Here is a 24,787-nt window from a genome sequence, read left to right as displayed (position 1 = left end):
AAGTACCTAAACAGAAAAGCTATAATTATATAATTTATTATTTTACTACCCGAGACAGAATTTCCTAGCTGCATGTTATTGAATACCTTCTAGAAATGATATATTTGCATGTCAATTGAAAGTTGAGAACAAGTTTTTATTCGTTGCGAAGATGAGTTGTTTAAAGTTTCTTTGAATATTGAATCATTGGTGATTGTTTGATTTCATTAATAAATTGTTTCCAAGTTGTAGATTCCAAATATGTAGCTGATTCTTGCAAAAAAGAAAGATGTGTTAAATTAGGTGAGATACACTAATAAAAATATTTTAAAAAAAAGTAATGTCTACAACATAGGCATAGAAAATTAATGTAGCTGACCTAATCCAGCAGTCTCCAAAATGGTAGATTAAGGGCCACGCTGACTCTCCATAAAGTCCCAAGGGTCAAGGCCTTACATACTCTAAGACTATGGAGGGCGGGACAGTTGTTGCTTGGGGGCTGGTGTTGGCCCGCTGGCCATAGTTTGGAGACCCCTGACATAATATAATCAACCATCAATATGTTCTTACAGTATTTTATATTTTCCTTGCCTAACAAATAATTATAATTGTTAACTACCATTTTGAAATTTTATTTGTATACAATACCTTAACAGATCATTATGCCCACTTAGTAAACATAATTAAGTTTATTGTAATCATTAAATCTTACTTCTCTGTAAAGACCACATTGGATAAGTCATGATGTACAAAATAACAACTACGATATGAAAGTGGACCCTGTATGTGTGACGTCAATATGGAGGAGTTTATGCTTGTGCTTATGAGGAGTGGGGCTGGAGGAAATACTGGGAAAGGAAATCAGACAGTACTAACATGTAGACAAGATACAATGGGAGCCTGAGCAAGGCCAGACAAACCAACACTTGTGACCCCAAGCCACATTAACTTAGGCTGCACCATTGGTACATGTTACATTTAATATTGAAAAGACGGACGGCGAGCCGTGCAGGCTACCGCATTAAGTCTACTGCAGAGCATAGCACTAGGATCTTTACAACCCTGAGATTGCGAAGGAGGACATGATATATATGCGCCCCCACCGGTGGTTGATATAAGTGCATTAGGCTGCTCTACCAGCTACGTCCAAAACGATAGGTGCCACAGTAGAACTGCTGCCATGATGCCTGAGCAAGAGATTGACAGGTCAAAATAGGACTTACCAGGAGAAGGCATGTTGCTGTATTGTCCTTTCAGAGCCTAGCCCAAACTCTGAACCTCGACCAGTATCGGTCCTGGATGCCTTGTTGAGCCAGCTGGGTGACATATTGTGCCCAGTCTTTACTTCCCGCCTGTCCGAGGCATCTGTTTACTGTGATGTGTCTGGGAGTTGTAGTGCGTGTCTCAAACAAAGATTTATAGTATAAAAGCACATTCAAAAGTGTGTGAACTACTGCCTGTGCCACACTTTGGTGGTGGGGACCGAGGAACTACAAGAACAATACCAACCCAAGGAGATACTTCGCGAGATGCATGAGACTAGCCAGTGCCCAGCAAGACCATCAAAACTCAGACACAACAAGAAATACAAACAAATTTACTCTTGATTTCAAAGTTCCAACAAAATTTGGACACATATCACCATGCACTCTCTATCTGCCCAACCTGCAGGCTGCAACATCTTTGAGATGATAGAATGTTTACTCGCCATGAGCTCTAACAAACCATCTTACAGGCCGCTGCCTCTATGAGATTATACTATCTTTACTCGCCATTAGCTCTAACTGACCATCTAACAGGCTGCTGGCTCTCTCAGATGATATTATCTTTACTCGCAATCAACTGTAGCATCTCTGAGCTGACAGTGACCTAACTCACCATGAGCTCGATCTGCCCATCCTCCAGGCAGCTGTCTCCCTGAGCTGATAGTGTCTTCACTCACCATAATCTCTCTACCTGTCGTGCAGTCTGATGCACCCCTAAGCTAATTGTGTCACCACTCAACATGAGCTCTATCTGCCCATCCTCCAGGCGGCTGCCTCCCTGAGCTGATAGTGTCTTCACTCACCATGATCTCTCTACCAGTCGTGCAGTCTGATGCACCCCTAAGCTAATTGTGTAACCACTCAACATGCGCTTAATCTGCCTACCTTGCTGGCTACTGTCTCCTTAAACTGATAGTATCTTCACTCACCATGAGCACTCTCTGTCCAACCTGCAGGCAGCTGACTCCCTGAGCTGATAGTGTCTACACTGTACACAAGCTTTATTTGCCATTGCTGCAGGCTGCTGCCTGTATAATAGCTGATAGTATCTACACTCACCATGCACTCTATCCCGTGTCCTGCAGGCTGATTCCTCCGTGTTGATTGAATCTCCACTCACCATGAGCTCAATCTGCCCGTCCTGCAGGCTGCTGCCTCCTTGGGCGCGGTCTGTAAGCACGGCCATCTCGAGCCCTGCCTTCTTGTCACGGATCACTATCCTGGAGGACACGGGGTAGTAATTGCCGGCCACGGGCTGCGTAATGTTGACATCCCACGAAGCCCGGTAGTCCCTCTTCCTCTTTAGCAGCTCTCGGCCGTTAGAGTCTGTGTGGAACTCCCCGGCCGACCGGAGCGCTGACGAGAACCTCGAGATTGGCTCCACCCCCGTCGTTTTTCTGCAACCAGGAGTCCCATCTTTATGAATATTTTGAGGGTATGACTGCATCCATATTTGTTCTATTCTTACTGTGTGAATAAAACATCTGCAGCCATTAGGAATCCAATACTTTTCGAATAATATTTTTTTTTTATCAAACAAGATAGCAAATTCGGTTCAAAAATTAAATTTGTCAATATTTTTTTTCAAGATGTTAAATGGAAGGCAAGGTTTCACTTATGTTTTAACACTAACCAAGTTCTTCATAGGAGTGGAAGGAATGGAAAATGTAATTTTTTCATATTAAAATAATTAAGTTACAGTATGAGTAGGGTAAACAGTATGGTTCTGTATCATTTTTAAAATGACACAAATTGAACCATTCAACCCAGTCACCTTCTGCACTCCTCCTTGGCATCCCACACATATAGGTCCAGTCCGAGCACCACTTATATTAATGATTTTATACAAAATATAATTCGTCGGCGGCACTGGCAACACCTACCTCCAAGCTTTGGAACTAAGATGGTTGCCACTGGCAGAACAAAACAAGATGGTAGCACACTGCAAATTACGAAATGGCAGAACACTACAGAGGAGGAGAGGGAGGGTGCTCTGCCTGGATCCATTTGTGGCTCAGAACCACCCTGCCCCATACTGATATGACTTTATTAAAGTTATGTAATTGACCCATATTTTTAAGTGCACTGCCCTTGAGTTAGTGCATAAATTGGTCCTGATTTTGCAAGATTTTAACCAATATCCTGAAACACAGCATTTGGGTAATTATATGAAATGAAGTATTCGCTGTGAGGTCCGCAGTTGGTCTTTCTGGATGCTGGTGAACTATAAGAGTAAATAAGTAATGACTCAATTGGTATATGTATTTCCACGATAAGGGGAAAAATTCTATAAATGGAGGCCTGTGAAGGGATCTATGGTTCAACAGTTGCAATAGTGTTCCTTCGCATGTAAATTATGACTGAAGGTGAGCATGAGAGGCATCCTTGAGGGACATACCACAGTGCATGCCCACCACGACACCTAGCTAGCTGTGACTAGACTCTAGACTCACACACCAGGTTAGCATACTTACATTTCAACTGGCCCAACTAGCCACTCAAACTCCACATGGTCTTCATCTTTGTACAGCCTTATAACTTGACTCGTCCAGTTGTTGAATATCTGATGAATTTCTTCAACAAGTTCTCCTGTAATTAAGTAAAGTTTATCAAATGCAATCTAAACCTATTACAAATCACAAGAATTATTAACTTAATTATGTTTTTCCTCTGTAAATTTATGACTCACACTTCGGCTCACATTATTTTTATGTACTATAATTTGAATAATTTTTTTTCTTCTGTCCAAAATTATACATTGATAAGCAAATACTTAAGAATTATACCACAGACATATTATCTATCAAATAATCCCCGCAACAAATGAATTTTAATAGTAAAGCAGACTTCTGTTTGAATACTGACGTGTACCAAGGCTATGCCCTCCCATAAGCCAGATGTTTCTCACCCCTGCCTCTCCCCCACCCAAATCCATCGCACTCCATCGCCGGCCACCTGTTTCGAACCTACCAGCAGCTTGCTATTTTCACGCCCCAAGTGTTATGTTTTTGCGTGTTTATAATAATTCCAGAACAGTGCTATGCGTCAACATTTTTGAATGCACCCTGCTCGAGCGGTTTAGTTTTTGAACTCAAATACTAAACCCACGAAAATATAAGTAATAATAATAAGTTTGTATAATTTTAATTTAATTGAAAGGGTTTGAAGGGCTTGCTATGTTTTCACCATCGATATGTTATCTATCATGCCCGAACTCCCTACGCCCATGGCACCTTGACCACTGCCCCCAGTCCCTCTTAACCACCGCCCGCAGTAGGAAGCAACAATCGCACCTGGAGGACATAACGTTGGTAAAACTGATCTGATAGCATCTCCCAATCATCTTAATACATTTAAACCTTTTTCTTCTGGGCCTTCTCCATGTGGCAGACTACGTAACATAATTATATAAGTCCAGTAATGGACTTTTGACACATAATGGCGACTTGTAACTTTCTTGACCAAGTCACGTGATGCCTTGGTCCCAACTACGCTGATTACATGTCGTTGTCGGCATTTTAACTGTCATAATTTTATTTTATGTATTGTTCAACATTGCGTGGATGGCATATTAGCTCAAGTTAGGTTAGGAAAATTAATCCACTTCAGAGATCCCTTTCCCAGAGAAATCTGTGGAATATGAAACCACAAAGGGTGTTTGGAAGTGAAAGCTTGGAATGAAAGTGCTTTGCTGTCGACGGAGGCGTTGCGCTACCTTTGTAGATGGAGAAGGAGACGGCATCTGCGGCGGGGGCGGCGGTGTCGTCGTCCGGCCGGAACATGTAGGGCCCGTCCGAGCGGTCGGAGCCGGTTGAGACGCCGCTGCTGTTGTAGGACTCGTAGTGGAACATGTTCTGGCTCACGGGGATCTCCGTGCCGTTGGCCGTGATCCTGGCCAGCAGGCCCGAGTCCGCGTCCAGCTCCACTCTCAGGCACTAAGCCAGTGTACATAATGCATAATGCTCCAGATGTTGAACATGGGACAACTGTGCCCCTAACAGTATTCTAAGTTCACGATAGGACACGGCCAGTCCCTTACTTTTTTTAAGGCGAGTTTTTTTTGTGTCCTATCCATTCCTCCATCTGATGCCCGAATTCCGCGCATGTGCAGAGCTCACTTTTTCGTTGGTTTCGTACCAATGACGGACCCACATCTGGTGCCATTAACTCATATGTATGTGTGTATGTATGTGTATGTATATATATATATCGTAAGTATCGGGGGATGTACCAAATGTATTGGTGAGCCAAATTCAACTTCACGGCAGCAAAACTATTCTAGAATACATTTTGTACACTTCAATGGTCATAACAAGGAATAATAGCAACATAAAAAGAACCAGCGAAAATTATAATAACGCCATTTAATTCGTGCGACGGTGCTGATATCTCCAGGAATTTTTTGCCGTAACAAGTGTATAGATGGCTGCCAAACGTCTGACTCATATTTACCAATAAAAGTTGACCATTTTAATTTAAATTAAATCTTTCTGTATGGTACTTCACCAGTGACAATATACTTCAAAGATAATTAGAATTTTACATTTTATTTTGAAAATCTTATCGAAAGTTGTTTTCTGTATAAGCCTGTTACTTCCCATTCTGAGCCTTAAAATATATTATCTAAAAACTATAATGTAAATAACGTCCATTCTCTGATAAAAATATTTCTTAAACTTAGTTTGTCCTAATGAAATCTAAATTATAAAATATTTAAAGTTATTTCAATCTTTGTTTACCATTAAACTTTTTCCACTCAGAAATTTTATTGTACCCTCTTTTACTATTCGTTTTTTAGAAGAAAAAAAAACAACAAATAAATACTATAATACCTACCAATTGTGTAAGTAAAACATATAATAATACAATTATTCTTCATTCACACAAAAATTTATTAATTAGTTTTACATATGAACAAAAACAATTTTAACGTGGGGGTTCTCCAAAAATATAATTTAGAAAATCCATCAAAAGTATCTTAAAGACAAAATTAATATCAAAAAGAGAGAACAAGATCATCTCTTGCCAGATGTCAAATTTTAACCTCTTACATGGCCATGCTATCTCGTCCGTCAAAGTCGCAATACTTATGAGAGACCCGATTTCTGCCTAGTTTAAGATTAAAATCATAGTACAAACGAATAAGGCTTGTTTTTACTTAACCTAACTTAAAATTGTTGCAGGGGCTCAAGCCTTATATACTATCTGCCTCTCCTTGTGCGCAGGCGCGCCTGCCGAGGAGGGGAGGTAATAAAAACACCAGATACTAAGGCATAGAGGCGGGGAAAGGAGTGGAGGGGTAAAGTCCCGATGCCCGGCAAGTTCAGAACTGTCGATGTTGAATTCACTTTAAAATTAAAAACTCTCTAAACTTTGTACAGGACCAAAAGCAGTAGATAACGCAACACCAAACTTATTTTTCACTTTACATTTCCTGATACCATGAAATGGTTATAATTCACTTCATATTCCTAAGTGGTTTTGTTACGCAAAGAACAGTTAAGAGTCTGGGTTGCAAAGCAAGCACAAAGTAACTGTGGCTCTAAACATGAGAAAATGATGACCCGACACTCACTGAATTGCCGATGTAGCTGGAGGTCACTGGCAGGTGGTCGCGGCCAGCGGAGGAGGTCCTGGAAACCCTGTAGCTCCTCAGCCCAAGAGGGGGAAGGTCAGCGGCTCGGAACACCAGGTCCTGATGAGCCTCGCTGCGCCGGTCAGCCAGTCGCAGCACAGGGGAAGGGATGGGTAGGGTCTGCACCTTCTGGGACACCCCTGAGGAACAAAGTCACCACCTGTAGCTCCTCAGCCCAAGAGGAGGAAGGTCAGCAGCTCGGAACACCAGGTCCTGACGAGCCTCGCTGCGCCGGTCAGCCAGTCGCAGCACAGGAGAGGGGATGGGTAGTGTCTGCACCTTCTGGGACACCCCTGAGGAACACAGTCACCACCTGTAGCTTCTCAGCCCAAGAGGGGGAAGGTCAGCCGCTCGGAACACCAGGTCCTGATGAGCCTCGCTGCGCCGGTCAGCCAGTCGCAGCACAGGGGAAGGGATGGGTAGGGTCTGCACCTTCTGGGACACCCCTGAGGAACACAGTCACCACCTGTAGCTCCTCAGCCCAAGAGGAGGAAGGTCAGCGGCTCGGAACACCAGGTCCTGACGAGCCTCGCTGCGCCGGTCAGCCAGTCGCAGCACAGGAGAGGGGATCGGTAGTGTCTGCACCTTCTGGGACACCCCTGAGGAACACAGTCACCACCTGTAGCTCCTCAGCCCAAGAGGAGGAAGGTCAGCGGCTCGGAACACCAGGTCCTGACGAGCCTCGCTGCGCCGGTCAGCCAGTCGCAGCACAGGGGAAGGGATGGGTAGGGTCTGCACCTTCTGGGACACCCCTGAGGAACACAGTCACCACCTGTAGCTCCTCAGCCCAAGAGGAGGAAGGTCAGCGGCTCGGAACACCAGGTCCTGACGAGCCTCGCTGCGCCGGTCAGCCAGTCGCAGCACAGGAGAAGGGATCGGTAGTGTCTGCACCTTCTGGGACACCCCTGAGGAACACAGTCACCACCTGTAGCTCCTCAGCCCAAGAGGAGGAAGGTCAGCTGCTCGGAACACCAGGTCCTGAAGAGCCTCGCTGCGCCGGTCAGCCAGTCGCAGCACAGGGGAGGGGATGGGTAGTGTCTGCACCCACCGGGACACCCCTGAGGAACACAGTAACCACCTGTAGCTCCTCAGCCCCAGGCGAGACAGGATGACCACTTGTGACACAAGCTACTGCTGGGCGTCGCTCTGGTAGCCAGCCATTTGCAGCCCAGGAGAGAAGATGAGCCATTTCTTCACCTTTGGGACACCCCTGAGATACACAGTCATCACCTGAAGCTCCCAGCCCCAGGGGAGACAGCAGTGGCGGATCCAGGATTTTGGTTAGTGAGGGGCTTGACCCAGCTGAGGCTAGGCTTTATCAAGGCAAACACTAAAACAATAGTGGACCCATATGTTTTGGTGGGGGCTTGAGCCCCTTAGCCCCCCCTCTGGATCCGCTACTGGGAGACAGGATGACCTCTTGAGACACAAGCTACTGCCGGGCCTCGCTCTGGGTAAGAGCAAGTACTGTCCTTGATAGGTACACAATGCGATAAGAGTCGCTCAAAAGATTGTTCACAACTAGTATGAAGAATACTAACCAGTGAGGTTAGTAATTGAGTAATTTTTGTGTTTGGTGGTAAACTGAAGAGCACGTGTCCCTGAGTGGCTTGTGAACAGTCATTATGCTAGAAGCTCACCAGTGAGATCGGTGACAGAGTAAGAGCCATTCTTGACGGGCAGCCGCACGTAGTGGGACACGGGTCTGCTGAGTGGGTTGTACACAGTCACCACGAAGTCATCGTTCTGCTCAGACACGTCGCACTGACTGATGTTCAGCAGCAGGCAGGACTTCATCTCCGTCGAGCGGCTGGAGTTCCCGCCCAGGAGGATGCTGTTGGCACGGTCCAGAAGGGTCATCGTACTTATTTGTATTTCTCTTTATCATCACGCTTTGATTTAAGGGAAATTCGCATAAAGGGATTTTTGCTTCATGCTGATACATAAAGCTCAGTTTTATTCTGGGCCTTGTTTTTCGTCTGCCACGGGGTCATTAGAGATGGGAACACACGACGGAAACTACTCAAGAATACACACTTGGCAAGGAATCAGCAAGGCCTGCAGTAAGGTTTCAGCCCAGCACTTGCCTCAAGTTTGGAGTTTTGCGGTTTTTTTTTATAAATTAAAATTCTTACATATATATCGACACTGCGACACTGACAAGTGGGCTAACATACATAGCAGTAGGTGACGTGGCCTCTTACACAGGGCAGGTGTTGTGTAACAGCTCTCACCTTGCACCATCGAAAATAACATACAGCTTCCACTTATACCTCGCATATTATTCCATAACTTCAGGAGGAGGGAGGGTATATACCCCCATCGCCCTCCTGCGTGTGCCACTGGCCAATCAGGATGAATGGGCCAGGACTGGAACACGGGCCCACCTTACACGTGGCTTTATGGATGGTTTAATAAAAATCCATTGTGTTAATAGTGCTAGTTTGTGATTTAAGAGAATCTCATCTATACCCAGGAGGTTAGGTTGAGTTCTCTCCATACCGAGAATTAGCTTAGCTGACGCATTTGCCAAATTCGTATTTTTATGAAAAAATTTAAATGTGATTATAAAAACAAATTTGTAATCATAAAATGACCTCAACAAAATGCAATTATTCAAGCAAAATTTTTATAATGGTTTTTGCCTCAATATAGAAAAAAAAACTGACAAACATTTGTTACAAAACAAAAAATTAAATAATTATATTGTATAATTACATAGGACTTTCAAGGGAAAATATAGCTTGAAGATAAAAAAAAAACCAAAGTAGCTATACACATAGAGTAAACTTGGATGGCATTACGAGGGCTTCCAAACTGGAAGTTAGGTATGCAATGTATGTGTACTTCTTGCGTACTTCCATGTATACAAATGTTGCCATTTGAAAAAGCTACTATTATATTTGGTTACATTTGTTTGAACACCTTCGTAGTAAAAATTTTTTATAATAACTTGCATTTAAAAGTTCAAGATTAACATTTTTGATAAACTGAATTTTTTTAAAAAATTTATGAAAATGGTCAACAGATATATTTTAAATTGATTTAAGCAGATTTAATAAATTAAATAAATACATGCATTTGTCATTAAGTGAAAAAATGTAATTTTATCAACTAAATATTTTTTGCAGTGTATAAATTTTCTTGTAAAATTATGTTTAAAAAATTGTTTGGCTGACTAATAATATTTGCCATTTTAAATTTCTGAATTTTGTCAGAAATTATTTACAGAAGATATTGTTTTTAAAGACCAGTTTTATTTTTAACTTTTAAAAATAATAGGTTTAAAATTTAGGAAAATTATATTTAACGTTTAGAAACAATTAACTACAAAAGTTTTTTTCTCAAAAGTAAGTATGTATATATATTCGAATTTGATTCTTAGAAGTAAATCAACATTCTGTGCGCAGTGAGCGTGCTGTTTCCCAAAGCAGCAGCTGCTGCTAGTTCCTGAGCACGTGCTGTTTCCCGATGCAGCAGCTGCTACTAGTTCCTGAGCGCGTGCTGTTTCCCGATGCAGCAGCTGCTACTAGTTCCTGAGCGCGTGCTGTTTCCCGATGCAGCAGCTGCTACTAGTTCCTAGGCACGTGCAGTTTCCCGATGCAGCAGCTGCTACTAGTTCCTGAGCACGTGCTGTTTCCCGAAGCAGCAGCTGCTACTAGTTCCTGAGCGCGTACTGTTTCCCGATGCAGCAGCTGCTACTAGTTCCTGAGCGCGTGCTGTTTCCCGAAGCAGCAGCTGCTGCTAGTTCCTGAGCACGTGCTGTTTCCCGATGCAGCAGCTGCTACTAGTTCCTGAGCGCGTGCTGTTTCCCGATGCAGCAGCTGCTACTAGTTCCTGAGCGCGTGCTGTTTCCCGATGCAGCAGCTGCTACTAGTTCCTGAGCACGTGCTGTTTCCCGATGCAGCAGCTGCTACTAGTTCCTGAGCACGTGCTGTTTCCCGATGCAGCAGCTGCTACTAGTTCCTGAGCGCGTGCTGTTTCCCGATGCAGCAGCTGCTGCTAGTTCCTGAGCGCGTGCTCCTTCCCGATGCAGAAGCTGCTGCTAGTTCCTGAGGGCGTGCTGTTTCCCGATGCAGCAGCTGCTGCTAGTTCCTGAGTGCGTGCTGTTTCCCGAAGCAGCAGCTGCTACTAGTTCCTGAGCGCGTGCTGTTTCCCGATGCAGCAGCTGCTACTAGTTCCTGAGCGCGTGCTGTTTCCCGATGCAGCAGCTGCTACTAGTTCCTGAGCGCGTGCTGTTTCCCGAAGCAGCAGCTGCTGCTAGTTCCTGAGCACGTGCTGTTTCCCGATGCAGCAGCTGCTACTAGTTCCTGAGCGCGTGCTGTTTCCCGATGCAGCAGCTGCTACTAGTTCCTGAGCGCGTGCTGTTTCCCGATGCAGCAGCTGCTACTAGTTCCTGAGCACGTGCTGTTTCCCGATGCAGCAGCTGCTACTAGTTCCTGAGCACGTGCTGTTTCCCGATGCAGCAGCTGCTACTAGTTCCTGAGCGCGTGCTGTTTCCCGATGCAGCAGCTGCTGCTAGTTCCTGAGCGCGTGCTCCTTCGCGATGCAGAAGCTGCTGCTAGTTCCTGAGTGCGTGCTGTTTCCCGATGCAGCAGCTGCTGCTAGTTCCTGAGTGCGTGCTGTTTCCCGAAGCAGCAGCTGCTACTAGTTCCTGAGCGCGTGCTGTTTCCCGATGCAGCAGCTGCTACTAGTTCCTGAGCGCGTGCTGTTTCCCGATGCAGCAGCTGCTACTAGTTCCTGAGCACGTGCTGTTTCCCGATGCAGCAGCTGCTACTAGTTCCTGAGCGCGTGCTGTTTCCCGATGCAGCAGCTGCTACTAGTTCCTGAGCGCGTGCTGTTTCCCGATGCAGCAGCTGCTACTAGTTCCTGAGCACGTGCTGTTTCCCGAAGCAGCAGCGAGCAGCTGCTACTAGTTCCTGAGCGCGTGCTGTTTCCCAAAGCAGCAGCTGCTACTAGTTCCTGAGCGCGTGCTGTTTCCCGATGCAGCAGCTGCTACTAGTTCCTGAGCACGTCCTGTTTCCCGATGCAGCAGCTGCTACTAGTTCCTGAGCGCGTGCTGTTTCCCGATGCAGCAGCTGCTACTAGTTCCTGAGCGCGTGCTGTTTCCCGATGCAGCAGCTGCTACTAGTTCCTGAGCGCGTGCTGTTTCCCGATGCAGCAGCTGCTGCTAGTTCCTGAGCACGTGCTGTTTCCCGAAGCAGCAGCTGCTGCTAGTTCCTGAGCACGTGCTGTTTCCCGATGCAGCAGCTGCTACTAGTTCCTGAGCGTGTGCTGTTTCCCGATGCAGCAGCTGCTACTAGTTCCTGAGCGTGTGCAGTTTCCCGATGCAGCAGCTGCTACTAGTTTCCTGAGCGTGTGCTGTTTCCCGATGCAGCAGCTGCTACTAGTTCCTGAGCGTGTGCTGTTTCCCGATGCAGCAGCTGCTACTAGTTCCTGAGAGCGTGTGCTGTTTCCCGATGCAGCAGCTGCTGCTAGTTCCTGAGAGCGTGCTGTTTCCCGAAGCAGCAGCTGCTGCTAGTTCCTGAGCACGTGCTGTTTCCCGATGCAGCAGCTGCTACTAGTTCCTGAGCGCGTGCTGTTTCCCGATGCAGCAGCTGCTACTAGTTCCTGAGCGCGTGCTGTTTCCCGATGCAGCAGCTGCTACTAGTTCCTGAGCACGTGCTGTTTCCCGATGCAGCAGCTGCTACTAGTTCCTGAGCACGTGCTGTTTCCCGATGCAGCAGCTGCTACTAGTTCCTGAGCGCGTGCTGTTTCCCGATGCAGCAGCTGCTGCTAGTTCCTGAGCGTGTGCTGTTTCCCGATGCAGCAGCTGCTACTAGTTTCCTGAGCGTGTGCTGTTTCCCGATGCAGCAGCTGCTACTAGTTCCTGAGCACGTGCTGTTTCCCGATGCAGCAGCTGCTACTAGTTCCTGAGCACGTGCTGTTTCCCGATGCAGCAGCTGCTACTAGTTCCTGAGCGCGTGCTGTTTCCCGATGCAGCAGCTGCTACTAGTTCCTGAGCGCGTGCTGTTTCCCGATGCAGCAGCTGCTACTAGTTTCCTGAGCGTGTGCTGTTTCCCGATGCAGCAGCTGCTACTAGTTCCTGAGCGTGTGCTGTTTCCCGATGCAGCAGCTGCTACTAGTTCCTGAGCACGTGCTGTTTCCCGATGCAGCAGCTGCTGCTAGTTCCTGAGCACGTGCTGTTTCCCGAAGCAGCAGCTGCTGCTAGTTCCTGAGCACGTGCTGTTTCCCGATGCAGCAGCTGCTACTAGTTCCTGAGCGTGTGCTGTTTCCCGATGCAGCAGCTGCTACTAGTTTCCTGAGCGTGTGCTGTTTCCCGATGCAGCAGCTGCTACTAGTTCCTGAGCGTGTGCTGTTTCCCGATGCAGCAGCTGCTACTAGTTCCTGAGAGCGTGTGCTGTTTCCCGATGCAGCAGCTGCTCCTAGTTCCTGAGAGCGTGCTGTTTCCCGAAGCAGCAGCTGCTGCTAGTTCCTGAGCACGTGCTGTTTCCCGATGCAGCAGCTGCTACTAGTTCCTGAGCGCGTGCTGTTTCCCGATGCAGCAGCTGCTACTAGTTCCTGAGCGCGTGCTGTTTCCCGATGCAGCAGCTGCTACTAGTTCCTGAGCACGTGCTGTTTCCCGATGCAGCAGCTGCTACTAGTTCCTGAGCACGTGCTGTTTCCCGATGCAGCAGCTGCTACTAGTTCCTGAGCGCGTGCTGTTTCCCGATGCAGCAGCTGCTGCTAGTTCCTGAGCGCGTGCTCCTTCCCGATGCAGAAGCTGCTGCTAGTTCCTGAGTGCGTGCTGTTTCCCGATGCAGCAGCTGCTGCTAGTTCCTGAGTGCGTGCTGTTTCCCGAAGCAGCAGCTGCTACTAGTTCCTGAGCGCGTGCTGTTTCCCGATGCAGCAGCTGCTACTAGTTCCTGAGCGCGTGCTGTTTCCCGATGCAGCAGCTGCTGCTAGTTCCTGAGCGCGTGCTGTTTCCCGAAGCAGCAGCTGCTGCTAGTTCCTGAGCGCGTGCTGTTTCCCGATGCAGCAGCTGCTACTAGTTCCTGAGCGCGTGCTGTTTCCCGATGCAGCAGCTGCTACTAGTTCCTGAGCGCGTGCTGTTTCCCGATGCAGCAGCTGCTACTAGTTCCTGAGCACGTGCTCTTTCCCGATGCAGCAGCTGCTACTAGTTCCTGAGCGCGTGCTGTTTCCCGATGCAGCAGCTGCTGCTAGTTCCTGAGCGCGTGCTCCTTCCCGATGCAGAAGCTGCTGCTAGTTCCTGAGTGCGTGCTGTTTCCCGATGCAGCAGCTGCTGCTAGTTCCTGAGTGCGTGCTGTTTCCCGAAGCAGCAGCTGCTACTAGTTCCTGAGCGCGTGCTGTTTCCCGATGCAGCAGCTGCTACTAGTTCCTGAGCGCGTGCTGTTTCCCGATGCAGCAGCTGCTACTAGTTCCTGAGCACGTGCTGTTTCCCGATGCAGCAGCTGCTACTAGTTCCTGAGCGCGTGCTGTTTCCCGATGCAGCAGCTGCTACTAGTTCCTGAGCGCGTGCTGTTTCCCGATGCAGCAGCTGCTACTAGTTCCTGAGCACGTGCTGTTTCCCGAAGCAGCAGCGAGCAGCTGCTACTAGTTCCTGAGCGCGTGCTGTTTCCCAAAGCAGCAGCTGCTACTAGTTCCTGAGCACGTCCTGTTTCCCGATGCAGCAGCTGCTACTAGTTCCTGAGCGCGTGCTGTTTCCCGATGCAGCAGCTGCTACTAGTTCCTGAGCGCGTGCTGTTTCCCGATGCAGCAGCTGCTGCTAGTTCCTGAGCGCGTGCTGTTTCCCGATGCAGCAGCTGCTGCTAGTTCCTGAGCACGTGCTGTTTCCCGAAGCAGCAGCTGCTGCTAGTTCCTGAGCACGTGCTGTTTCCCGAAGCAGCAGCTGCTGCTAGTTCCTGAGCACGTGCTGTTTCCCGATGCAGCAGCTGCTACTAGTTCCTGAGCGTGTGCTGTTTCCCGATGCAGCAGCTGCTACTAGTTCCCTGAGCGTGTGCTGTTTCCCGATGCAGCAGCTGCTACTAGTTCCTGAGCGTGTGCTGTTTCCCGATGCAGCAGCTGCTACTAGTTCCTGAGCGCGTGTGCTGTTTCCCGATGCAGCAGCTGCTACTAGTTCCTGAGAGCGTGTGCTGTTTCCTGATGCAGCAGCTGCTACTAGTTCCTGAGAGCGTGCTGTTTCCCGATGCAGCAGCTGCTAATAGTTCTTGAGCACGTGTTGTTTCCCGATGCAGCAGCTGCTACTAGTTTCTGAGAACGTGCTGTTTCCCGATGCAGCAGCTGCTACTAGTTTCTGAGAACGTGCTGTTTCCCGATGCAGCAGCTGCAACTAGTTCCTGAGTGTGTGCTGTTTCCCGATGCTGCAGCTGCTACTAGTTCCTGAGCACGTGCTGTTTCCCGATGCAGCAGCTGCTACGTGTTTCTGAGAACGTGCTGTTTCCCGATGCAGCAGCTGCTGCTAGTTCCTGAGTGCGTGCTGTTTCCCGAAGCAGCAGCTGCTAATAGTTCCTGAGCGCGTGCTGTTTCCCGATGCAGCAGCTGCTACTAGTTCCTGAGCACGTGCTGTTTCCCGATGCAGCAGCTGCTACTAGTTCCTGAGCGCGTGTTGTTTCCCGATGCAGCAGCTGCTAATAGTTCCTGAGCGCGTGCTGTTTCCCGATGCAGCTGCTGCTACTAGTTCCTGAGCGTGTACTGTTTCCCAATGCAGCAGCTGCTACTTGTCTAGCGCTGTGACTAGAGACCTAAAAAATTCGCGGGTTCATTACGTGTTATGCTAAAATTCAAATAATTATACCGTAGTGCTGCTTCTGTCATTGGTTCACTGTTAATATGAAGGACTGAGGGCCAATTAGAGACCCTCACTCATAGAAGTGTCGAATCACAGGCCACCCAGTCGAGACGACTCACAAGTCAGCAGCCAATGAACAGTTGGCATTTGCCCAAATGTGTAGAGGATATTGGAGTCTATCCTGGAGGTCATTGAACCCGCTAATTTTTCGGGTCTCTAGCTGTGACAAGGAAAGCACGGGACAGCGAGGGCCGCACACATGAGCGCGGTCTGCGCCAGCAGCTGGCTGCTGCTCATGGCGGAGTGCAGCGTCCTCACGTAGTCCTGGGCCACGCGCTCTCGCTCGGTGCCGGTGACCGCGTCGTGGTGCTGCATCACCCCCATGATGTCCCGCAGCCTGTCCAGCGGCGACAGGTCGTCACCCGCCAGCCCCGCCAGCGCGCTCAGCTGCTTGCACACCTGCGGCCAAAGTTCGAACTACATCAACCCCGGGGTTGGATGTCAGTGATGTCACATGTCTCTGGCGAGTACTCAAACACCAGCTCACATTTTCTTTGATTGTGTGTTTGGAAAGTTTTACATATTAATTGGAAGAGAGACCGACATGATTTTTTTTTTTCCTCGGGCTCTTGGTTTAAGTTTTTTTCCCCTTAAATTATTATGTTCGTATTATTTTTTTTGTTAATTTTTTCTTCAATGAATTTATAATATAGCAATGTTTAATTATTTTTAAAATAATAATGATAGTTAAGTAAGTGTTGATTTGATTTTTTTTTCGAAGTAGGTAATTAGGTCGATTTTTATTTTAAACCTAGAATGTAGATCTTGTAATCGTATGTTATACAGCTTTTAACTAATGGTATCACAAATTATTTCAGCCGACATTTAATTCTGAATAACAATGGTGACTTTAAATGATGACTATCAAACCGATAGCAGGTAAGCAATTTTGGGTTTTAATTATTGTTTGAACATTACATTTCTAATATGTAGGAAAAGTTAAAGTTAAAATATATGATCAAATCTTAAAGCTGAGCGTTAAAAAATTACTGAGGTAGGTAACTGCTCCCTGATGATGGCGACTGCAATGTCGACTGGAACGTCGGTGAATTTATCGCCAAGGACACGGCTACAACCCAGAAGCCAAGCTACTTCAGACAATGGCCGTGAAAGCCTGCCAAATTATTTACGGTTTGAACGGTTTTACCACCCTCCTTACTCACTAGATCTAAAATAAATGATTTAATTTTTGTTTCCTAAGAAGTTGTGCTCGGAGGACAGAGGTTTTTGTAGAATAGGGAGACCATCACCTTCACAAACAACTAATATGCCGAGACTCTCGCAAACGATTGTTAAAAAACAACTGCGCTTCCAAAATGGCTGAAATTTCATAGGATATGTTCCAAAGCATAAGCAAACGCATTCACCAATTTTTTGTTGACGAATGCTGCCATCTTCATGTTGAGGTAGGAAACTTTTCAGACAACCCTCGTGTTTGGATTCAGCTGCCCAAAATATTATTGTGGTACATGAGGGTACATATTCCTAGTACTATTTTTTAGCGTAGGCGTATTGACTTTCAAAGACAAATATTCAATGACAGCTCGATACTCAATTTTCCATTTTCACAAAACAAAACATGCGCATCGACTCATGTAATTAATTGTTGAAAAAACAAATGCACGTCCAAAATGGCTAGAATTTCAGATAGTACATTCCAAAGCATAAACAAACACATTCCCAAATTTTTGTTGATGAGTGCTGCCATCTTCATGTCGAGGTCGGAAACTTTTCAGACAACCGTCGGATGCAGCGGTAGACCCTTTTCGTGGATATGCCCAAGGCACCATCCCAGGTAACGCTGCATTCAGTCGAATCCAGCCAAGAACTCACTTGCAAGAAGTTGTGTCCGAAGCGCTCCAAGAACTTGATCGTGGGCCTGGAGGTGTAGAAGCCAGTCCAGTAGGTGTTCGCTTCGCTCGCGTAGGGCAGGAAGTCGTCGGCTTTGGTCGAGATGATTGGCTGGGCGTCGTGCACGGCCTTCAGGTAGCAAGTTGGCGTGGAGTAGAGCAAATTGATCTTGCTGCCGTGCTTTTGCTTGTTGTTGATCAAACTGCCGAGTAGAAAATAGAACACAGCATCTAAATACCTACAATTTATTGTTTGGTTTTTTAACTGTGTATATGAGATAACAATGCAGGTGTTTTATTATACCTGTGATATTATTAATTTTTGAAAATCAAATATCAAACTGAGTTTCATTATTCTTATTCATTTCGATTTCATAAACCCACATATCGAAATAATGAAAAGCAATTTGTATTCTAATTGTAGTGAAGCTGATTCATATCATCTCGGGTTGCTATTCATTATTTCGATATGTGGGTTTATGAAATATATATATACATACATGTATATATACTTATTTATTTATTTAACGGAATAAGCCTTGAAATAAATTACAGCAGTTGAAACCATGATTTGTTTACCAAAATACTTAAAAATATTTTATATTAGATTTTTTAACTAATTATTATCCCTTTTTAAATTTTTTTATGAATAAAATTTATTAAATGCATCCCAATATCAATAACCTGAATTATTACCTATTAAGTGCGTCTTTTGATTTGAATTACAATTCAAGTTGACATGGTTAAATTGTTAAAAATTATACTATGCAGTCACTCACTGTGCTCACCTAATAATTTTATCGATGTTTTTATAATACTGGTGTGCATCCATGTAGGTGAAGTCACTTCCCATCGTGATTAGAACATTATTTGTCTTGTAGCGTTTTGCTTGATTTTTCACGTATGTAGTGAAGAGTTTCACCTGAAACAGCACATTTAAAATGGTTTAAGTTTTTCAAATGTTCCAGAAGTAATAGTAGTTTCCCCAATATTTCCAGAATAAATAGGTACTTGGAAATCTGCCTACTCCTGTCAGCTGTGCCGAAAGGGATTGTATTTTTTTTTTTCAATCGTGCTCGTTAAAAGATCTTGTTTTGCAATTGCTTATCTAACACATATATTAAAAATAACAAATAGGATGCATAACTATTGCGTAATGTGTAGCACCTAAATGTAAATGAATGTATTAGTTGATTATTGAAGGCACTAGTTAATGGTACATTCCTATTTGCGTTGATTGTAGCTTCCACTTCGCATAAAGACAACATTGTGTGTATTGCATTAGATAGGCATTTATGTAAATTAATATCACGATTTTACGAGCCAAAGATGTTTATGTATTGTGAAACAACTAGGTTAATCTAACATTGTTTTATACAATCAAGATCACCACCTCACACCTGCAATAAAATGTTATAAAAATCCTTAATTTTTATGTCATTGAATATCAAGACACTTAAACACAAATCAGACAATATTTTATTGAAAGTATAAATGTATTAAATAGACTTATATCCTGGACCCAAAGAATCCTAAGGAGAACTTAGATCCTGATATATTTCGGTATAAAAATTAATTTCGTTGGTTTTATGCTGAGTGGTTGGTAATGTGAGAATCATTAGTGATCGTATTCAGAGACAAAATTAAGGAATTATGTTTAACCTGGGAATGAAACCTCTGTTAACTTCTACCATCCTTGCCTCCTGCTACTCACCACGCGATGACAGCTCCAAGACTACTCCCTGCCCGCACTGGACTGTCTTCTCGCTGTGGTTTGGGGAGGGGGGGGGGAGGCCGGTGGACACTACATATCTGGAGGGGCGTATCATCTACTCACAGCTACACATAAAGTCCGAGTGGTATTGGCCGAACCCAGAATGATTATGACTGCAGCATCTGGAGTGCATGCCTGTTCATTATTGTATTATTGGAGAGAAACTGCCCTAGCATTTATGTGGCCTTTGTATAGCACAAGCCTTTACCATCCCTGTAACCAACATATTCATTTTTTTCATTAAGTTTACTTGTGGACAAAAATTATATATATTTTTTTAATATTAATATTAAGTCGAAAAATTACATAAACACATTTTACTGCGTTTTAATTGTTATTTGAGTTAAATATACTACTAACAATTAAATTATTGCTGAATGCAAAACATTATTAAATAAATTGGTAATCGCTTCACATTTAACTTTAAAAAAATATATATATTTGCACAGGGTATATATTTGCCAGGTACGTCCGCCTGGACTCACTGATTTTTCCTGTTTGCGCTTAACTTGTAACCTGATAAACTGCAGTAGACGTACAATGTATTCTTGGTAATCTGGAAATTCGTCGTCTGTGATGTCATCCTCGCCACACAGCATGTCCCAGCAGCAGTGCTGGGGTGGGGTGTACCCGCCGTACAGGATGTTGGTGAAGATGTCTGCCGACGGACCTAGGATCACAGTTTGTTTTCCTCTTATTCTTGTGACTTTGTGTTCTGTAGAGTGACATAGGTGGAAGTGGAGTTACGGTAACGGGAGGTCTTATTCCCAGGACCCAGATTCCAACACAATTAATTTATTTAATGGAAAAAACAGAATTCTTTTCCCAGCGTGTTTTTTTTTTTTTCGGCACAAATCTGTGATGCTGATTGGTCAAGGTTATGTCGTGTATTTGCAGGCACGATATTCACTGGCCACGAAGATTAGGCCTCACCCGCGTTGTACTTCTACATTCCCTCTACGATCGGCAAACCGCAAGGGTGGAGATTAGTGTCATCTGTAAGACCTGGTGGATGGTCCTGTGCATTCCCAGAACTACCCGTGGTCACGCTCTCTGAGTCAGTAAACACAATTCGAACACTCTGCTAGGAGTAACGTATTGTTTAAAAAAAACTTTCTTAAATAATATTAAATAATTCTTAAATACGTACATAATCACAACCACGCTCTCCCACCAAAGGTATGTCCAGGAAATATCAAATGTGTAGAGAAGTACACAACTCATGGAACATCCAGGTCTGTGCGAACTGTCATTTTTATGGTAAAATGACGAGATGTTTTAAACCAATGTAATAAAGTTTTTTTTACCTAAAATTATGTTTTGCACCGTCCAGGGATCAAACCGAGGACGGTAATTGAACTAATACATCAGCAAATAGGTAATAGGTGATTATGTTTTTTTTATGATTTTTAAATATATTTTTCCGAATTTCTAGCTTAATAATTACAGATATTCAAAATGGTGACCAAAATTGCAGACGTTGGCTGTTTCCAGATTGCGAACACTATATGAAAGCCATTGTCCTGGATGTCTCGCCAATAAATATTATAGCCGGGGACAAGATAAATCTCGCGGCGATCGAGGCCTCCACACCTCGGGAAAAACCTGGCGCTCGGGGTTTGTGCTGACAAGTCGTTGTCCTTGTGGTGATGCGCGGCCGCCCTCAGAGCCATCGAGAGCACTGAGGTCTCCGGACAAGCAGTTCTGTCGGGCCCTCCCCACTACTTCATGTGCAGATTTTCAGACGCCACGAATACTGAAAACGTTACAATGGACATAACTGTACATGTGAACTCAGTGCATTGCGTTATCTGTATATTAGTATCTATATAAACTTGTAATTTCGGACCACAGTAGGGGTGACACATGCGCCTCAACCTGGCCCCTTGACCGCTGGCCAACCATCTGTGTAACCTTTAGGGTATTCGGAAGCGTAACCGATTTTCAGAACCGGGATAATCGGTACTAGTCATCAACACAACCGAGAATTCCCGGTACTTTCGGTACTACATAGGTTTTTTTCCCCCCTATTAATGGTGCAGCATTCGGTGACTCAAGAAGTAATAGTTAGTTTTTAACGACTAGTTTTTGTGACCAAAAGTTAAAAAAAAAAAAAAAAAAAAAAAAAAACATTTGTGTTACAATTTTTTTGTTGCAGGAAATATCAACTAACGTGAACAAATCAATTTATTCACAGTCTTACTCTCAATCTTTAACTTGGGGGGGGAGGGGGGGAATTATTCAAACAAATAATGGTTAAACGCGTGTTTAGCCACTGAATTATTACCTTAAAATAATTTTTTTTTCATAACAAACTTAAAAAAAAGAAAAAGAACAATCGTTATTTAAAGAACATCGGCGCAGTAGCTCAAACACAGCAGTCCGCACACCGTCTGGCGACAGAAAGCGCGACACTCCCTCCCTTCACCCCGCCCGCAAAGCATCCCCGGAACAATGTACCAAATGAAAGTAACCTTATCGGGCAATTCCCGAAAGTACAGAAAGAACGGTTTAAATAACCAGGTTTTTTTTACTGTGTTAAAAGTAACGGTAATTCCCCGGGAAACTTTCGGGACCGGGATTCCCCATTTGTGAACCCCTAGTGACCTCGCGGTTCCACACCCAAGTTCTCGCTGGCGTGCCACAGGAACTCCAGCTCCAGCTTGTGCTTCCTGTGCCGGAAGTCCTGGTAGTCGATGCGGTTGAGGAACGTGCCCCGGAAGCCCATGGCCGCCATGATGGCCGCCGTCTCCCGCGAGTGGCCGAACGGGTCGATCTGCCAGCCGACATCAGGTATGCCGCACGGCCCGAAGGTGTCGTTCAGGAACCTGCAGGTACACGCCAGAACTTTATCTTTGTGTTGTGTTGTTTCGCGTTTTTTCGCATTGATGTGTATCAGTGTATCCGCAGGGGCGCAACAACAGTGGGGGGGGGGGGGGGGGGGGAAGCAAAGGTATTTTTCTCCCCCCCCCCCCTTCTGAAACCTTGAAGTGGGGGCAAACGGGGCAAAGAAAGTGCTGTGCAATCAATTTTTAGATAATAAAACTGCTTAAATAGCACCATTTTCCACCTTGAAATACAAATTTTCCCGGGGGAGGACCCCCGGATCCCCCGCTTCAAAAGGGGGGATCGATGATTCTTTATAAAAAGGTATATTGTCCCCCCCCCCCTTCTCGGAAATTTATTTGTGAGTCGCCCCTGAGTGTATGTCTTGTGTTAATGTGGTTTTGTTGTTATTTTATGTCATAATTCGTTTATAGGTGTTGCAAGGCACAAAAAAAATTTCAATTTGATCTGACATTTTTAATGAAGCGGAATAATATGCTATGCATAGTAATATTTTTTTTCATTTTATATATAAAAATACTTAAATTTCAGGCAGTTTATTTTCGAAAGACTGCAAGCCTGTACAAAGCCCTTCAACATTCGATGTACGAGCCTATGTCTCCCCTAGAGAGCGCCTGTGCCTACAAACTACACTACACTAAAATATTTCCCTCGCATTTCAGCATTTTAAAAACACATTTTGTAGACTTTAAATAATTTATTATAGACATTAAAAACCTTAATATCTGAGTCTTTTGTGTTCAGTCACCCTAATAATGAAAACATTACATAAGAAAATCTTTGAATATTTGTGTTGGATTTGCACTCATTAAATAATGATCTACCAATTACTTAAATTATTCCAGTGTGCAAAAATGTTAATTATATGAAGATAGTTACGTTACAATTTTACGAGTAAGGCCGTTATCCTCATTCCGTAGAATGTATAAGAAATTTTGGCAGAATGGAATACCACGTGAATTATTTAATGTATTTTTTTTAATCGTCGTATAAAGAATAGAGTGCTACCTACAATACATTTTTGGAAAAATTTCTTTCTTCTCGTCTGCGATCTGGAAGTGATTTGTTATTACAACTATCACCGTCGGAAGCGCTAACTGTAATCTTTAAAGTTAACCTGAAAAACAACTAGAAGGTTGACATCGCTACCTACCGAGTATTCTATACACTACTACAATGCTACAATGCTGATGTACTCATTCCATGGAGGGTGTAAGAAAATACGGCAGAATTCAGTTTCATCCTTTTGACGTATGGCACATTTCCGTTATGGTACTTTTCCGCCTTTTTCGAAGAGGCCAGGCGGAATACTTCCATTAACGCAGTCTTCCGTTATGGCCCTGAAAGAGTCCGCCTAAAGCAGACAGCGTACTTGAGCCCCCAGCTGTAGTTGTCGATGAGGGACTGGTAGCTGGTGGTGGCCTCGTCCGGCATGCTCCACCCCCCGCCCGTGATCTGGACTCGCCCGGTCCGCACAAGATGGCGGTACTGCCCGCGCGTGGTCTCGTTCTGCAGCTGCCACCACCGCCACAGGAAAGCCGTCTCCACCTGGATGAACCTGTTGACACATGGGGAGCGATGCCGCATGGAATGAACACTTTAAATCTATTTATCTCGCTCAGCATTATTTGAAAGACTTCTACTTAAATTTCATGTTTTAAGTTAATTTGCAACATGAGAACATGTGAATTTGCTCGTAACCGAGATTACATTTTTAAACATCACTGTGGAGTACTAACAGATACACTCATATAAAAAAATGGTCTATTATACAAAGTTTTGTTTTGACCTAAAAGATAATGTGATACCTTGTAGCATCAAAGGTTCTCTAAAATGCTTCTCGACAAATAAACTGCACATAAAACACTTGACTGCCTTGCACAGTGACAATAAAAATGCTATATTATAAATATAATTTAACTACTTTATTTTTACCTCTTGACTGGATCCTTTAAAAGTTCTTCAAACACCGACGTAATGATCTGAGACACGCTGGCGTACTGGATCAGATTTTGCCCTGCAACAAGAAATTTAATACTTTTTGATGATTTAGGTATTATTTTTTTTTTATCTGGAATGAAAATATGTTTTGTTTAAATATCACAATTATTTAAGAGTAAGTTTAAAACGCTTGTAACGATGGTGCAGTTTACAACTTGAATACATTGTATACCAATGTCTATTTTTTGTCACTGGACACAGGAATACAAAGCCGTGCGTTTATAAAATACCAGGCTGCCACTGTTAAGCTTCAATCCTTCAATCGCGCGTGCATGCCCAGCAGGGCGGTCGAGCCTCGTTGAAGTGTGAGTTCCTGTTCGCTCGTAAACTATCTTGGATTTCCAGGTTGAGCCGCCTCCAAATGGTAGGTGCACTGCACCAACGTTCCACTCTGCATTCCAGCAAGCGTCTTCAGGGCTGAGAATACAAAATTGATCATTTTAATTCTCGACCCATGGAAGACACCTGCTGCAGTGCAGAGCGAAGCGTCGGTACAGTGTACCACTTGGACGCTGCTCGGACAGGAAAGCCGAGATAGTGTGTGGGACGATGGCTAGGCTCTCGGCGTGCGCGCGGCTCATAGCCGAC

The 24,787-nt window shown here is 44.9% G+C and overlaps 1 protein-coding gene across 1 annotated transcript in view; it reads right to left on the bottom strand.

Annotated features, from left to right (window-relative positions):
* LOC134533385 (lysosomal alpha-mannosidase-like) overlaps positions 1–24,787 on the bottom strand; it is a 40,352-nt gene that overhangs the window by 437 nt on the left and 15,128 nt on the right. Inside the window, exons 4-15 of the mRNA XM_063370906.1 lie at positions 24,134–24,215; positions 23,571–23,756; positions 21,974–22,179; positions 19,891–20,009; positions 18,366–18,499; positions 17,561–17,780; positions 15,927–16,126; positions 8,520–8,713; positions 6,820–7,019; positions 4,960–5,179; positions 3,719–3,833; positions 2,365–2,641 (exon numbers count right to left, since the gene is read on the bottom strand). Of these exons, the coding sequence (XP_063226976.1) occupies positions 2,365–2,641; positions 3,719–3,833; positions 4,960–5,179; positions 6,820–7,019; positions 8,520–8,713; positions 15,927–16,126; positions 17,561–17,780; positions 18,366–18,499; positions 19,891–20,009; positions 21,974–22,179; positions 23,571–23,756; positions 24,134–24,215 (2,153 nt within the window). The remainder of the gene's footprint in view (positions 1–2,364; positions 2,642–3,718; positions 3,834–4,959; positions 5,180–6,819; positions 7,020–8,519; positions 8,714–15,926; positions 16,127–17,560; positions 17,781–18,365; positions 18,500–19,890; positions 20,010–21,973; positions 22,180–23,570; positions 23,757–24,133; positions 24,216–24,787) is intronic.

The sequence above is a fragment of the Bacillus rossius genome, chromosome 6 (genome assembly GCF_032445375.1).
Source record: "Bacillus rossius redtenbacheri isolate Brsri chromosome 6, Brsri_v3, whole genome shotgun sequence".
NCBI lineage: Eukaryota > Metazoa > Arthropoda > Insecta > Phasmatodea > Bacillidae > Bacillus > Bacillus rossius.
The sequence above is the reverse complement of the archived record's forward strand: the minus strand, read 5'-3'. Positions and strand labels throughout refer to the sequence as shown.